The 17,694-nt window shown below is 42.6% G+C and overlaps 1 protein-coding gene across 1 annotated transcript in view; it reads right to left on the bottom strand.

The window, feature by feature from the left end:
• Positions 1–787: 787 nt before the first annotated feature.
• The window catches only part of PDZRN4 (PDZ domain containing ring finger 4), a 303,501-nt gene continuing 286,594 nt past the window's right edge, over positions 788–17,694 (bottom strand). The window contains exon 8 of the mRNA XM_075344988.1: positions 788–3,048. Coding sequence (XP_075201103.1) covers positions 1,525–3,048 — 1,524 coding nt within the window. The 3' untranslated portion in view covers positions 788–1,524. The remainder of the gene's footprint in view (positions 3,049–17,694) is intronic.

Genomic DNA, 17,694 nt, shown 5'->3' on the forward strand with positions numbered 1-17,694 from the left:
GACAACATTTCATAAGCAATGAAAGTATAGGAAGTTTTTTTTTTCCAGTTAATAAACTCTCTGGAAGATCTCAATGAATCATTAAGTCAGTATTTTCTATCAATAATGGAAGGCTTCAGCTACTATTCTGTCCTTAGGCTGAATTTATATGTTGATTTTGTGTCACAGTCATGACCTGTGGTGTGGTCTCCATATTGGGTTTGCTGTTTCACCCTCCTGTGGACCCAGAGTCTGCCTGTGGTACCCTCTCTCTCACACTGTGATGGGCTGTTTGCCTACTCCGGGTCACTCTCTGGTTGGTGGGAGGGGTTTACTCTCTTCTGGGCAATTGCGGTGCTTCATTAGGTTAGAGAGCGGGGTTGGCCGGAGTGACACCAGTTGTATTTCATGGTTCGTTTCTGTAAGTTCCTTTCTCCTAGCTGTTCGGTATACTGATCTTGGCATGCAATCCCGAACTGTTTCCTTGACTCTGCTCTGCCTCACCCCCTGACCCTGACGCTGACCCTGCGTTACCATCTGGCTCCTGACCTCTGACCTTCCCCTGACTAATTCCCTGCCTGCCGCTTTTGTCCTTATGTACTCTTCTGGCTACTGGACTTCGGCTTGACTTCTGACCTAGCTCTTGTCTCCTCCCTGTGTTTAGTTTCGTTCTTCCCAGCACTTACCTCAGCTTGTCTGACTTTCCCTCTGGTCTTGCAGCACACTTGCTCATAGCACCATCTAGTAGTCACTCTAAACTTCAGACATACTGATCAGTTCCTCACTCTACTCTTGCTTATTTAACAAAATGTATAGGTAATTATCTATGAAAATTATATGTTTTAGATTGCGTAAAAGTATTTTGGAACATTGGTTGCTTGACTGCGTAGCTTTACTTGAAATAAGGCTATTACATATATTTTGAAAATATATAAGTGCATACAGAAATGTCATATATTCAAAGAGTAAACTCAAACTAATACAGTCATTATTAGCAATGATGAATATTAATTTATTTTGAATCCATCTCCACAGTTATAACTAGCTACATGACTTATGCCAACACAAATCATGGCAAAGTTGCCAACTGACACTTTAATAGAACAAATACAGTTGTAAAATACATATTCAATGTACACTGTCTTCATCAAACACGTCTGAAGATGAGATGTGATACATTACAAACTTTGTGTGTCTTGCAATAAACAGGTATATAAAACAGTTTATTTTGGTATTTACTTTATGTATTCATGATAGTATAAAAAAAAAAAAGCTAGAGAAATAAATTTCCACTTACAATAGATATATCAATAAAACAAATGGCTTCTTCAAGTTTCCGGAATAAAAAAAATGAATCATTTCCATATTTTCACAAATAATTCCATATTGATAAATAAAGTAGCAATATATGAAAAAGAAAATGTAAAATTGTCAGTTTGTTTACAAAAGAGAAACTATAAACAGTCACAAAATCTATAAAATGCCACATTGAACGAGGCAATCACACCCTACCCGAAAAGGTAGCCTACTCCTTGTCAGCCCTACTCAAACAGTAGTGACTGATAAAAAGGCATTATGTACTCTGGCTCCATCAGGAGACTTTTCTCCATGTGTCATAAGTTCTTGGATTGTCATCCAGTTATCCAGTATCTTTTTGTTACGTTTTTTCATCATTTTTTTATGACTCAGTTCAATTATACTAACTTCTTTTCTACTTTCACTGCCACTCTGTGGACTTTCCTTGAGACATTCCAATCTGCTGCGCATCATGAATTCCCTCCTTCGCCTTTGCTCTTTTGCTCTCATAAGGTGCTGCTTTCTTTCCTCCTTACTCCAGTAGCGTCCCATCTTCAGCTCACTCATTGTATCATCATCTGTAGTCATCCCGCTTCTTTCCTCCTTGATTTTTAAGGCACGCTCTTTAAGTAGTTTGTCCCTTACTGGTCTTTTAGTAATGTACCTTGTACCATCACTCCTAATTTTGACTTTCCATTCCATTCTTGGCTCTGTTGACCTTTGTGATTCTTTACACATTGCTACCAGGTTTATTTGACTTTGTGCATATTCCACAGCTGATTTTTGTTGGATGAGCTGCATGTAACTTTGATAATGTCTTGCATGAACAGGTATATTTCCATGTCTATAAACCGAACTGTGATAAGGGGAAAGATAAGGAATTTCTTCAGTGCTTTTTCTCCTGTGGTCTAAGAATGTACTGCAGTCTAGCATATTTCCTTGGTATTCTGTACTAAATTTATTTTCATTGGTTTTAGATTTAGATGGGGTATTCTCAATACTGCTTAGTCCAGATGATAAATGGTTTGTAACAATAGTGCTTCTGAGATTTTTACAATTTGTAATACTGATAATTCTTTGAAGAGAGCTGTCCGGGGATCTGTCTACTGTCAGAGGTGTGCTTCTACAGCTTTCTGCTGTATTGTAGGCACTAGAACTGTCCTTATCAGATCTCTCCGTATGTTCTCTGATATTACCTACTTTACTTCTCTGTACTTCAATGCTAGTATTATAATTACAAAATTCATCATCACGAATTTCCCAAATGTCTCCACTCTGATTATTAGCATTTTTGCGCCGATGTGCCTGCATAATGCTTTGGCATTCAAGTTCAATGCTTCTAAGCTCTTCATTTAAAAGTTGTAACTCATGTTCTACTCCATGCTCTGATCTGCTACATTCAATCGTGCTACTAGAGTAGTACAAGTCGTATTCTCCTCGATTCCGGATTTGGCACTTAAGCTCTAGCAATTGCCGGAATCTGTCACACTCTTCTTCTTGATTGACAGTGAGATCAGAATCTATGCATTCACCAGAAATCAAACTTTCATTACATTGTACTTCGCTGCCACCTAACGTATCCTGACTCTGTCTTGAGTCTGCACTTTTCTGCAGATGGGTAATGTTGTAATCTTTAATAATATTTTCCATCTCTGAGCTTTCATCATGGTGCAGGCTTTCATCAGTGCGACCCACACCACTGTCTTTTTCATGGTTATTGGATGATGAAGTTGCTGTGTCAGTTGTACCATCTTCCTCTTCTGGCTTTTTTTGCTGAAGGAAAGAAAATATTTTATTAACTCATTTTAGTAAATTGCAACATAGGCAATATTAAATAGAGCATAGAATTGTGCCTTAAAAGAAATACAGGACTTACAGTTTTACAGTTAGTAAAAAATGCTTACGAAGGCAGGGCTGTCTCATCTAAGCTTTGTAAACATAAAGGAAAGTATTTTTGAATGAAAATGATCTTTTTATGAAGGTAAAAAGAAAGTTATGAAAATATGACATTAAAGGGTTATTTAAAAATGTATTAAAATTCACACAGCAGGGAATGTTATAAATTAAAATCAATCAATATTCATATGTTAACTTTCCGGCTATACCAGTGGTGCCACTCCGGTGATCTGTGACTCTGCTTAGTTTCCTACTGTGATCTTATGACAAACATTCACATGAACGCTGCAGCCAATCACTGGGTTCATATAAATAGGCTGGCATCAAATATCGGCACCACCTGGTATATATCCTGTGTCACTCACCGCAAACCAATCAATCTCTGTGTACAAATACGCATACAGATGAGGGTGCTTCACTTGTTAATCCAAGTGCAGGACAAAGATAGCGGCATTCAACATCCAAGGAAAAAATGCTTTATTCCATCAACTTCATAAAATAACAGCTCCGGTAGTTACCATCATGCAGAGCAGGGGGAACAATAAGGTGCAGGTACAAGAGGAAGGACAACGGCCGTTTCACTCACACAGGTCCTGTTGAAGCACTGGTGTGCAGGAAACAGCTTTCATCCAGCCTCTTGCTCCTGCACCTTATTATTCTCCTCCTCCGCATGATGGTAACTACCGAAACTGTTATTTTATGAAGTTGATGGAATAAAGCATAACATTTTTTCCTTGGATTTGGAGTGCCGCTATCTTTTTGGAATCCTGTCAATCACAGGGTTCAGCAGTGATGTCAGTGTGCTGGACCATCTTAACAACATTATGGGCTCATGGGAAAATCAGTACAATAACCAATCACAGGAATAAAAAGTAAATTCTTTATAATATTAAACATATTTATTTTATTGGCGCTTCAACAAAACTGCTGTTAAGACATGCAAAACATGCTGTACAGCTTGTGGGACGAAGGACGGTTATAACTGGAACATTATCTGACCTCTCTTAGCTTAGATAAAAATCTCCTTTTTCAGACTATATTTTGGTAGGCAGCGCATTACTAGGTCACCAGCATGAAAAATGCTCAGTTTAAAGCTGCTGTTCTTTTATTGTAAATGTGTTTGAAAGTTTAGTTACGCTTTAACATGTACAGCTGAACAGGGGCCTAACGATATAAATAGAGGGATCACAGCAAAAACAAAGTTATACAGTGAGTTAAGTCTATAAAGTGATCCATGAATTTAAAATGGACAAAGGAAACAATGTACAGTGCCTTGAAAAAGTATTCATATAACATGAACTTTTCCATACTTTTTTCACATTACACCAACAATCTTAAATGTATTGTACTGGGATGTTATGTGACAAACCAACACTAAGTAGCAAGTACTTGTAAAGTGTAAAGGAAATGATACATGGTTTTCTAAGTATTCCAGTGACATGCATTTGTATTAATAAAATACAGCAACAGCAAAAGGTTTATAATGTTTTGAACTTTTGACTTTCAGGCTCCATATCTCACCATCCACTTTAACTTTGAGGCTGCGACTACCTTCATTTTATAGACAATCATCTTGGCTATCTCATACATACGTTTGACTAACAAATATTTATCATATAATCAGTTATGCAGATTCTGTCACAGCATTGTTACTGTTTTGCTCCTAAAAATCTCAATTTTAATTTTTATTATTTTGTTAGTATTTTGTAAATCCAACTTTGGCTTTCAACTTCAACTGAATCTTTCGGGGAATGATCTTGATCAGATTTATGCATGTTTTAACCAAAATCTGATCCATGGTCTCTTCTACACATTCCCAATGTTGGTGCACACTGGTCATCTTACTTGGGTATCTGTACAGCTTTTTCTTCAACTCTACCCACAAGTGTTCAATTGTGTTGAGGTCTGGGAATTGTGGAGGTCAATCCATCACCTCTATTTCATTTTCATTTAACCATTTATTCACCAATCTCAATGTATGCTTTGGGTTGTTGTACTATTGGAACACGCGCATCCTTTTCATACCCATAGTACTGGAGTGTATGAAGTAACTCGTCTTGCAAGATACTCACATATTGCTCAGCATTGAATACCAGCATTGATCCTGGTCAAGTATCCAATGACTGTGGCTGTGAAACAATCTCCTATCATCAGACTTCTTCCACAGAATTTGACAGTGTCTTCAATTTCCTGATTTGTTAGCCCCATTTTCCCTTGTTTCTTCTAGACCCATTTGCACCCACTAGAGCCTAGTCCATTGACTTTCATTTCATTGCTCTAAATCACCTGTTTCCAATTTTCTACTGTCAACTTTTCTTACTTCTTTGCAAACTTGAGCCAATGCTTCTAATGATGATATTAAAGTTGAGGCTTCTTCACCTTGTTTTTGGGCCACCATTCCAGACTTTTGTAATATGTATCTCATGGTGTTTGCATGGACGTCTGTAATCTCACTATTATGAAGCATACAAGCCACCTCCACTGTCGTGTTTGTCACACCAGAACTAACAGACCTTGTAATGAGCGAACTCCAATATTTTGCCTTGCAGTCCGTATTTTGGCTTTTCAATGGACGGACTTAATTTCATATTTCTCCAACTATCATGACACTCACATGATGCAGTTTGTTAATTTTCTTGGACAAGAGCCGCTATCAATGATCTGGATGATGCTGTTTCCTTTTTCTTGGGAAATCTTCTTCATGACTGCGCATCAATTCAAACTGGTGACCTTTTGCTTGGGAATCAACCAAATAAAACACTGAGCTATAAGGGAATGTGAGAACAGGTTGTAATTTATAGTATAGAGGAAGAAAAAAAATTCAAACACCATGTGCAAAATAGTAACATGACAAGAATCTGAATAACTATTCATATACTAAATAGCTGAAAGTCAAATTTATGTATAAGATAGCCAAGGTGATTGCCCATAAAATGAAAGTAGTCTCACGTTCAAAGATGTAGTGAAAGGTGAGATATGGTGCCTGAAAGTTAAAAGTTCAACACATTGTTACTCTTTTGCTTGTCACTGTAAATAAAAACCTGAGTGATCAGTGGCCTCCAGAAGGGACCAAATTAGTATATTGAGTGCACCTGTATGTAATATATTCTCAGTATAACTACAGCTCTTCTGTGAGGACATCAGAGGTTTATTTAAGAACATTATAGATTAAACAGCATCATGAAAACAAAGCAACACACAACCGTAGATAGCTCTGAACATCTCACGGAGCATTGTACAATCAATCATCCAAAAATGGAAGGAGTATGGCACAACTGCAAATGTGCCAAGACATGGCCGTCCACCAAAACTGACATCCCAGGCAGGGAGTGCGCAACTTAGAGAAGCAGCCAAGAGGACCATGGTCATTCTGGAGGAGTGGGAAACTCTGTCCACAACATTACTATTAAGCCTGCTTTACACGTTGCAATTTCGCATACGATATCGTATGCGATTTGCAACACCCCCATCGTATGTGTGGCACGTTCAATTTGTTGAATGTGCCGCACAAACGATTAACCCCCGTCACACGTACTTACCTTCCATACGACCTCAATGTGGGCGGCGAGCGTCCACTTCCTGGAGTGGGAGGGACGTTCGGTGTCACATCAACGTCACGCGGCAGCCGGCCAATAGAAGCGTAGGGGCGGAGCTGAGCGAGACGTAAACATCCCGCCCACCTCCTTCCTTCTGCATTGTGGGACGGGAGCCGCAGGATGTAGGTAAGATCTGTTCATCGTTCCCGGGGTGTCACACACTGCAATGTGTGCTACGCTGGGCACGATGAAAAATCTAAAGTGCAATTCTAGAGAAAGGTACAGTGTGTATGCGATGAACATTTTAACGTTCAATCGCAATCGCACGTACCTGTCAGACACTGCAATGTACCTTACAATGCCGGATGTGCGTCACTTACGACGTGACCCTGCCGACACATTGTAAGATACATTGCAGCGTGTAAAGTAGGCTTTAGTTGTATGCTCCACAAATCTGGCCTTCATGGAGGAGTGGCAAGGAGAAAGCTATGTTTGAAAGCAGGTCATAAGATCATAAGAAGCCCTGTTTACAGTTTGCAAAAAGCTATGTAGGAGACACAGCTAACATGTAGGAAAAGGTGCTCTGGTCAGATGAAACCAAAGTAGAACTGTTTGGGCAAATTGCAAAATGCTTTGTATGGTGGAAAACTAACACTGCACATCACCCTGAAAACACCAAACCCAGTGGCAAACATGGTGGTGGCAGCATCCTGCTGTTGGGATACTTCTCTTCAGCAAGAACAGGGAAGCTAGTCAGAGTTGCTGAGAAGATAGTTAGAGCTAAATACAGGGCAATCCTGATGGAAAACCTGTTAGAGGTTGCAAAAGACTTGAGACTGGGACGTAGGTCAGTGGTGTAGCAAAGGAGGGGTGGAGGGGGGGTCCGCCCCAGGCGGCACATGTCAGGGGGATGGCATTTTAGGGGTAAAAAATAAAAAATAGAAAAACATAGAAGAAATAATAATTGTTGATTAACCTCTTAACGACCCATGGCATACTGAGTGCGTCATTGTGACCTGGTTCTTAACGACCCATGACGTACCCAGTACGTCATGGCAAAATCGCGGTCCCAGAGCCTCGGTGGCTTTGATCGGTGTGCAAAAACCTTAGATTCGGGGAGGAGGGGACCTCTGCCTGATCTCAGGAGGGATGATGTCTCACCCCTCGGACCTACAGAGGCTGTGATTGGCTGACGAATGCCGCTCAGCCAATCACAGCCACTGTGATATTTCAGCCATTGAAAATGGCTGAAACATTGAAATCCAGCCATGATGAGTGCAGCTATATCACTGATCACAGGCTGGAACTGGGTGAACTTTGTTTCACCCGCCCCCAGCTCTGATTGGAGAGATCGGCCTTATGACCGATCTCTCCAATCACCTTGGATCTGGGGCCGGTGACCTGTAGGTAACCACTCCCCTCAGTTTCACTTCATCCGTGAAAGCTGAGGAGAGTGATCCCTGCAAGTGCCATTTGGTAAGTGCCCCCGATCCACCGCTGCCCCCAATCAACCCCCGATCCACCGCTGCCCCCGCCTCTGCCCACCTCCATCTGTCACCCAATACCCAAGATACCCAAGTTTTTTATATTCTGGATTATCGATGGTCAACAGAGGGGGGCGGCAAATTTGACGACCGCTCCGGGTGGCAAAAGCAGTTGCTACGTCACTGACGTAGGTTCACCTTCCAGCAGGCCAACAATCCCAAACACACTGCCAGAGCTACAATGGAATGACTTGGATCAAATCATATTCATGTGTTTGAATGGCCCAGTCACAGTCCAGATGTAAATCCCATTGAGAATCTGTGGTAAGACTTGAAAGTTGCTGTTCACAGACCCTCTCCATCCAATTTCTCTAAGCTAGAGCTATTTTACAAAGAACAATGAGCAAATATTTCAGCCTCTAGTTGTGGAAAGCTGATAGAGACGTACTCCAAAAGACTTGCAGCAGTAATTGCAGCAAATGATGATCCTTCAAAGTATTGAGTGGGGCATGTCACAATTTTCAGATTTCTATTTTTAAAATTTTTAGAAAATCATGTATCATTTCCTTTACACTTCACAAATATTTGCTACTTTGTGATGGCATATCACATAAAATCCCTATAAAGTATGCTTGAGAGAATCGGATCACACTATGTCGGCACTTGGATCAAACTGTGATCAGAGTATGTTCAATGTGTTATTTGCATAATCGTCTAGATTCTCTCAGATGAGAGAATCTACGGCCATCTGTCCATACCCTTACAATGAACTAGCTGTTCTTTTGAATACCAGGAGAGATCATTTCCATTACGCTTTTGTTCTCGACTGTGTGCGCTATACACAACCGTAAAGGAGCTGACTTTTACCTGAAAATACTTGCTGTATCTATTTTAGTTATACAGTAATTTTAAAGGATGTGGACACTTTTGTGGTATTTTTTGTCTTATACTTAACTGCATGTAATATATGCTAAAATAATTTTTGTACTTTAGAAAAAGTTTTGAGTTAATCAGTTTGATTACAGCTTTTCTGTAACCTGGTATACCTGGTAGATGCAGAATGAGTCAACTGTGATTCTGTTGTGAGAGCAGATTCTTATCTTTCTTCTCCAAAACTCCTTTATTCTAATTTATGACCACACTGAAGTTTAGCTAAACTTTAATGTGGTTATAAATCAACTTAGAAGAGTTCAGAAGAAGAAAGTTAAAATTACAAATTATAGAGCAAGATCACTGATAGATTCTCAGTTAGAGGGAATCTGTCACCCCATTTGACATATCTAAAGTATTAATAGGGGCAGGTAATAGTGCAGAAAATAGTTATGCTTGTGTGCCTCATATCAGATGCCATCATGTGAAAATATAATCTATTATCCCTCTACATAAATTAAGTCTTCCAGGCTATGGGGCGGATGCTGCCCAAAAGATAGTGCTGAATGCATGCTTCATTTGTAGGCATCAGATTACAGGACCACATGTAACAGTGACTCTCCTGTGCCTGTGCAGAAGAAACATGAAGCTGATGCCCATAGAAGGGGGGAACACTACAGTGGAATGTCGGCAATTGTGGTAAGCAGTAGAGTTGAGCGCGGTTTGTGGTTCGTTGTTCTCCAGTTAGCGGTTCAAGTGATTTTGGGGGGTGTTCTAGATCGAACTAGAACTCAAGCTTTTTGCTAAAAGTTTGCTAGCTCGAGTTACGTTCGAGAACCGTTCTATCAGCAAAAAGCCAAGCTAATTACTAGCTGGCTTTTCGCTGTAATAGTGTCCCTCTGTGACTCACACTACTATGAAATTTCAGCGTATAGTGTGCGGGGACTGCGCGTTCAGATCACTGCTGCTGGGATAATGGCAATCGCCATTTTTTTTTTTTTTTCTGTTTTTCCTTCCCTAAGTGCGCGTGTAGTGGGGTGGACCAGCATGTCAGCCAATCCCAGACACACACACAGCTAAGTGGACTTTTTGCCAGACAAGCAAGGGCATGTGTCATTGGATGTCCATGTCACATGTCCCTGCATTATAAATATGGGCATCTGACCGTCTGGACGCCATTATCTGCCTTCTGCGTCTGGGTGTCAGTCACCGCAGGTGCAGCTCCTGTCTCCGATACTGCTGTGTACGCTCTACACACAGCGCTATACAGAATAGGGATAGAAGTTTCTTTTAGCCCTTGTAAGGGCTAATAACAGCAGGCTCAGAGCCATAGGTGACAGTCAGGTCCGTGGAAACAGATTTTAACAGCTACAGATAAGAGTGTCTGTGTAGCTAAGGTCAGGGACTTCCTCGCTGCATTTCACCATTAGGAGGGATAGAAAGTGAGCCTTCCTTTCCTCTACACTGACCCACATCCCGGCCACTGTACCCTCCTGCCCTTTTTAGCAAAGCCATTTTAATTGCAGAGTGTTGCAGTTAGTGCCATCCAAAGAGTGGCTGCTGTCCTCCATTATTGTGGCACTTGTGCCAAGCAAGTCCCACCACCTCTGCATTCTCCCCTCCTGCACATTTTTGCAAAGCCATTTTAATTGAAAAGAGTGCTGCCAGTTAGTGGCATCCAAAAAGTGGCTGTTGGACTTTATAGTGTCCCACTGGTGCCAAGCTATTCCCAGCACCTCTGCATTGCACCCTCAAACTCATTTTTACAAAGCCATTATAATAACAAACACTGAGGAAACTTAGTGGCATCCTAAAAGTGGCTGTTGGACTTCATTAGTGTCCAATTGGTGCCAAGCTATTTCCAGCACCTCTGCATTGCACCCTCAAACTCATTTTTACTAAGCCATTATAATAGCAAACACTGAGGAAACTTAGTGGCATCCTAAAAGTGGCTGTTGGACTTCATTAGTGTCCCACTGGGGCCAAGCTATTTCCAGCACCTGTGCATTGCACCCTCAAACTCATTTTTACTAAGCCATTATAATAGCAAACACTGAGGAAACTTAGTGGCATCCTAAAAGTGGCTGTTGGACTTCATTAGTGTCCAACTGGTGCCAAGCTATTTCCAGCACCTCTGCATTGCACCCTCAAACTCATTTTTACTAAGCCATTATAATAGCAAACACTGAGGAAACTTAGTGGCATCCTAAAAGTGGCTGTTGGACTTCATTAGTGTCCCACTGGGGCCAAGCTATTTCCAGCACCTGTGCATTGCACCCTCAAACTCATTTTTACTAAGCCATTATAATAGCAAACACTGAGGAAACTTAGTGGCATCCAAAAAGTGGATGTTGGACTTCATTAGTGTCCCACTGGTGCCAAGCTATTTCCAGCACCTCTGCAGTGCACCCTCAAACTCATTTTTACTAAGCCATTAGAATAGCAAACTGTGCTGCCAGTTTAAGGGCCATAGTTGCATTGTCGGGGTTGTTATTGTTGTTTATTCTGCTGTCAATAAAGCTAGACCACCACTGCAATCTACACCACCTCTCAATTTTTACTACTACATTTTAAGTGCACAATCTTGTCTCAATCAAAATGAGTGGCAAAATGACAGATGCTGGTGGAAAGGGGAAGAGGCGTGTTGGAAAAGGAAAAAAAGTTTGTGTCCGTGGGGAAGGTGGCAAAGCTCCATTAACATCTGCTGAAGATAGGCCATCTACCAGCAAAAGTAAGATGTCTACTACTTTCCGTGGATAATCCGATGTGCTCCCTTTTTTACGGACACGAAGAACTGGAACAAAGGTAGATGATGCTCAAAAAAAGAAAATGCTTGAATGGATCTCAAGTGATCCAACAAGTGCCCTTTCTTCCACCTCAACTACCGCATCCAAAAAACACCAGTCCTCTGAGTTGTCATCCCAATCACACTTGCTTTCTCCCAGCTCTCAAGTCTCCATCCACCCTGCACAGTATGGTGGAACAGAGATGGCTGAGTCTGCAGAGCTGTTTAGTCACACTATAGCCTGGGAATCAGAGGTCTGCTCCCAAGCTACAGTGAGTACAGACCAGGAAATGGTCTGCAGTGATGCCCAGAACCTTTGTGACTCAGATTCAGGACGTGATGACCAAGTTTCTGAGCATAATGTAGACCCTTATTCACAAGCTGTAACACCTGTTGTTATAGACAATGAGGAACATACTGATGACGCTGAGACGCAGATACCAGATTGGGATGACAACTTAAATATTCGGTCAGGGCAAGAAGAGGCTCGGTCTGAGGATGAGGGGAGGGCAAACACAACAATTGATGAGGAAGTTCTAGATCCCACCTACTGTCAACCCACAGTCAGGCACTCGAGGAGGTCAACAGAGGCGGTGGAGGAGGATGCAACTGACGACGAAGTTACCTTGCGCCTATCTGGACAGAGGAGAAGTACCGGTAGCATGTCTACAACTGCATCCTCAGCCACCACTCTGCCTCTGAGCACTAGTCGGGGTGGCTCAGCAGGTCGCATGCCCTCTAAACCTTCCCTAACCTGCTCCTTTTTTGACCTTGCAAAGGATTGCCCAAAACATTTGATCTGTAAAATTTGTCGGGAATCTGTTAGTAGAGGTCAAAACCTCAGCAGTTTGACAACTTCTTCCATGAATCGTCACATGAATAAATATCATATGTCCCAGTGGGAAGCTCACCGTGCTGCAATGCGGCCTAGCGGAGTGGACCATCCACCGCCTGCCCCTTCCAGTGCATCCGTGCGCTCTTCATCTTCGAGGACTGTGGGGACAGCTGTCACACCTGGTTTTCCACGCACAATTTCCACCACTGTAACCGCAGCAGGCAGTTTGCTTGGTAGGTCGTCAGTTGGTTTGGAAGGGGAAACAAGTGCATGTGTACAGCTCTCTCAGACATCGATAGCACCAATGTTGGATGAAGGCAACATCATGTTTACGCCTGCATTTTCCTCACAAACCTGCATTTTTCCAGAGACACCCTACTCACCACCGTCTACACACAGCAGCCAGATCTCTGTCCTTCAGATGTGGACAAATAAAAGGCCATTTCCTGCGACCCATGACAAAGCTAAGAGGTTGACTTTATCCCTCTGTAAGCTCTTGGCTACTGAAATGCTACCTTTCCGCCTGGTGGACACACAGGATTTTAGAGACCTTATGTCTGTCGCTGTGCCCCAGTACCAGATGCCCAGTCGCCACTACTTCTCTAAGAAAGGTGTGCCTGCGTTACACCAGCATATCGCACACAACATCACCGCTTCCTTGAGAAACTGTGTGTGAACGGGTGCATTTCACCACCGATACTTGGACCAGTAAGCATGGACAGGGACGTTACATGTCGCTGACTGGGCACTGGGTAACTATGGTAATAGATGGTGAAGGGTCTGCTGCACAAGTCTTGCCATCCCCACGACTTGTGTGTCAATCCTCTGTCTGTCCAAGTTCCTCCACTGCTTCTGCCTCCTCAACCTCGTCTGGGTCCTCCACCTCCGCCCTAAGCCTGCCTGGTCAGGCCACCAGTGTTGTAACTGCACAGAAGGAATCACGCACGCCTCATTACTATGCTGGCAGCAGAGCGCAACGGCATCAGGCGGTCTTTATCTTGAAATGTCTTGGAAATAAGAGTCACACAGCGGCTGAGTTGTGGGCAGCTCTGGAGACTGAGTTTGGTAAATGGTTGTCTCCACTCAACCTGCAGCCTGGTAAGGCCCTGTGCGACAATGCTGCAAACCTGGGTGCGACCCTTCACCTGGGCAAGATAACACACGCGCCTTGTATGGCTCATGTGTTAAACCTTGTTGTCCAGCAATTTTTAACACACTATCCTGGCCCTAGATGGCCTTCTGAACAGGGCACGAAAACTGTCTGCTCACTTCCGCCATTCAACCGCCGCAGCTGAGCGACTTGCATTGCTCCAGAAGTCTTTTGGCCTGCCGGTTACTCGCCTGAAATGCGATGTGCCGACACGCTGGAATTCGACTCTCCACACGTTACAGCAACTGTTGCAGCACCGCCGAGCCCTGGTGCAATACGTCATGACGTATAGCCTGGGCCAACGAGATGCAGAGGTGGGGCAGATCACCCTGATGGAGTGGTCTCAGATCAAGGACCTATGCACCCTTCTGCACAGTTTCGACATGGCGACGAATATGTATAGCGCTGACAATGCCATTATCAGCATGACAATTCCAGTCATTTACATGCTGGAGCACACGCTAAACACTATTCGGACTCGGGGGTGGGACAACACGAAGGGGAGGAACTACAGGAGGATTCATATGCACAAGAGACAACAACATCACCAAGGTCCAGACGTTCATCATCACCAAGGCGGCAGGCATGGGACCATGGGGGACAGGGATCAACAAGGGCGCATGGTAGCAGGCGAAATGTTGAGGAAGGTGCAGGAGAACATGAAGAAATGGAGGACGAACTGTCCATGGACATGGAAGACTCAGCAGATGAGGGAGACCTTGGTCAAATTTCAGTTGAAAGAGGTTGGGGGGAGATGTCAGAGGAAGAAAGAATGGTTAGCACCTCTATGCCACAAACACAGCGTGGACTTGGTCCGCATGGCTGCACAAGACACATGAGCACCTTCTTGCTGCACTACCTCCAACATGACCCTCGTATTGTCAAAATTAGAAGTGATCATAAGTACTGGCTTGCAACACTATTAGATCCCCGGTACAAGTCCAAATTTTGTGACATAATTCCAGCCATAGAAAGGGACGCACATATGCAGGAGTAACAGCAAAAGCTGTTACTCGATCTTAACTCGGCTTTTCCACCAAACACCCGTGCTGCATGGAGTGAATCTCCCAGTTGTAACTCGACAAACATGGGACGGTCTCGTCATCTTCAACAGTCTACCCGTATCAGCAGCACCGTATCAGGTGCTGGTAACAGCAATTTTATTGAATATTTTCTTAATTTTTTTAGACCATCCTTTGCAAGGCCACCAGAGACAACAAGTCTGACACATAGTCAATGGCTGGAGAGGATGATACAGGAGTATCTCCAAATGAACATCGATGCCATGACTTTGGAAATGGAGCCTTGCTCATTTTGGGTTTCAAATCTTGAAAAATGGCCAGAGCTCTCCACTTACGCCTTGGAGATCTTGTCGTGTCCAGCTGCCAGCGTTGTCTCTGAACTTGTCTTCAGTGCTGCTGGGTGTGTGCTGACAGATAAGCGCACGCGTCTGTCCAGTGACAATGTGGACAGACTAACGTTCATCAAAATGAACAAGTCATGGATCCAGAAGGAATTTACTACCCCTGTGTCATCCTGGGGAGAGTAAATGCTTGTGGATTTTGAATGTGCTTGATGCAAATGTACCTGTGAAGTGTACAACTGGGGCACAAGTGCTGCCACTGAAGGGGTGTCTGTGTGGCCCAATTTTTGGAAAAAAGGGAGACTCCGCTTGGAGTCCCCTTGCAGTGTTTTGCATGATTTTAGAAGGGCATGCCATGCCTATATCTGTGTCTCGTCCTCCTTTTCCTCATAACGCTGTTTTGTTTTCGCATGAGAATTTGTTCTTGTCATCTTCCCATGTGTTTGTGTTGTGTTGTGAGTTGTTTGTCACCTTTTGGACACCTTTGAGGGTGTTTTCTAGGTGTTTTTATGTGTTTGTGATTGCCTCCCATTGTTTCCTATGGGGTTAGAGTGGTTCACCGAACCGAACTCGACCTAGGTCTCCATTCGACGAACCGAACTCGAGCCAAACCGCGACCGGTTCGCTCATCTCTAGTAAGCAGGCATGAGATTTCAGAACCACAACTAGATGTCACAGGGATACTGTGATGCTAATGAAATGCAACAGCTACACTAATGAAGCAAGGATTCAGAGCTGTTTTCTGGCAGCTTTCTCCCCATAGCCTGGAAGACCTCATTTACAAAGAGAATTAAAGGATGATTTTTCCACAAGAAGGCATCTGATATGAGGTATACAAGTATTGCTTTTTCAGCATTCTACAACCTATATACCCATATTACTAGGTAAGATATGTCAAATGGGGTGACAGATTCCCTTTAGGTCATTATGCAAACTGCTATGTACTCCTTAAGGAATACATGTCTCTTAAAGGGGTTATCTACCTATTAAAACTGCTACCTTGTAGTCCTTAATATTCATGTGCTCTGTATAACTCCACTCCCACCACTGATTGGCAACTTTCCACTTATAAACAGTGTACACAGAAAGTTGCCAATCAGTGATGTGTGTGGAGTGTTAAAGAGCTCAGAACTTAGACAATGTCTAGATCTATAGCAGAAGAACTGTGATTTTATCAAAATTGCAGTAAACAACCCAATAAGTATTACATCACTGAAATCGGGTTTCTTCCCCTGCAACATTCTGCACTCAGATGGGCCAGCAAACACATGGTGAGATATTCCTCTTTACTCAATCTTCAGTCAGTACAACAGAGAGGCTATAGAAGGCAAACTATGCAAAATGTTTAATGAAACCCAACTGCAAATATTATTTTTAGCTTCAATTACATTCATATAAGTAAAATTTGTCCCGAAAAGTGGAAATCTCCTTTAATTTACCTTATTTTGCATTTGTCATAAGTGGTGTAAGTCTCAAAATCTTACAACAAAATAATGTTTTTCAAAAGAGTTATGGTATTAAGTTAAAATACTTTCATCTCAGAACGGTAAGCCTGAAACCTATTACAATTAAGTTCCGGGACCAGGCTGTCATCATCCTATGTGCAAACATTCTGTATTGTTCTGCTATGCTCTCCTGCGGAGCTGGTATGTGTTGCTTATGGTGCAGATTGTTTTGTAAGAATAAATGCTCTGCTGGTTGTTTCACAGCACTGGGTTTCACTCTGCTCCTGGGAGGTGCTCATATCTGCATGATTCTCGCTCCTGGTAATTGCTCTGCTTCATTAGGGAGCATGTTAGCTCAGGCTGCCGCTAGTCGTACTGCCTGGTTTCAGTTGTGCTGTTAGGTTCAGATCTTGGCCTCTCAACTCCGGACTGTTGTTAACCTGTCTCTGCCTATCCCCCTCTGTTTCTGCTGTGACATCCTGGCTTCTGACCTCAGACTTCCTCCTGACCACGTCCCCGCCCATTGCCTGTATTTTGTACTTACTCTCCTGGAACCCTGAGCTTCAGCTTGTATTTTGACCTTGTCTCTGTCTGCCCCCCGTGTACTGTCATGTCCTCCTGGTTTATTATCTCAGCCTGTCTGACTACCTCTCCATTTACTGCATGCAAGTAGTGTCTAGCGCCACCTAGTGACAGTCATCACACAGGCTATAAATTCTAAATTGGGGTATTTAATCTGTAATAAATGTTGACAATGACATTGATATTTTAACAATACTGACATTTTGCAGCTCATTTTCGATTTCCTTTGGTTAATTGATTTGTCGTTGATATTTTAATCACAATGGCAGCTGCTAGAACAAAAATTGATTTTTTTTTTTTTATTCCACCTAATTACTTCAAAGCTGATCAGTTTTATATACCCCAAATTACAACAACCCAGTTATTAGTACAAAGATTTACCCTATACACACAAGAAACAAACTTCCCATATGAAGAAAGCTTTGGATTGTGCAGCATTTACTATAAGAGAAAATTGTCCTGTATATAACACC

The sequence above is a fragment of the Anomaloglossus baeobatrachus genome, chromosome 4 (assembly GCF_048569485.1).
Source record: "Anomaloglossus baeobatrachus isolate aAnoBae1 chromosome 4, aAnoBae1.hap1, whole genome shotgun sequence".
NCBI lineage: Eukaryota > Metazoa > Chordata > Amphibia > Anura > Aromobatidae > Anomaloglossus > Anomaloglossus baeobatrachus.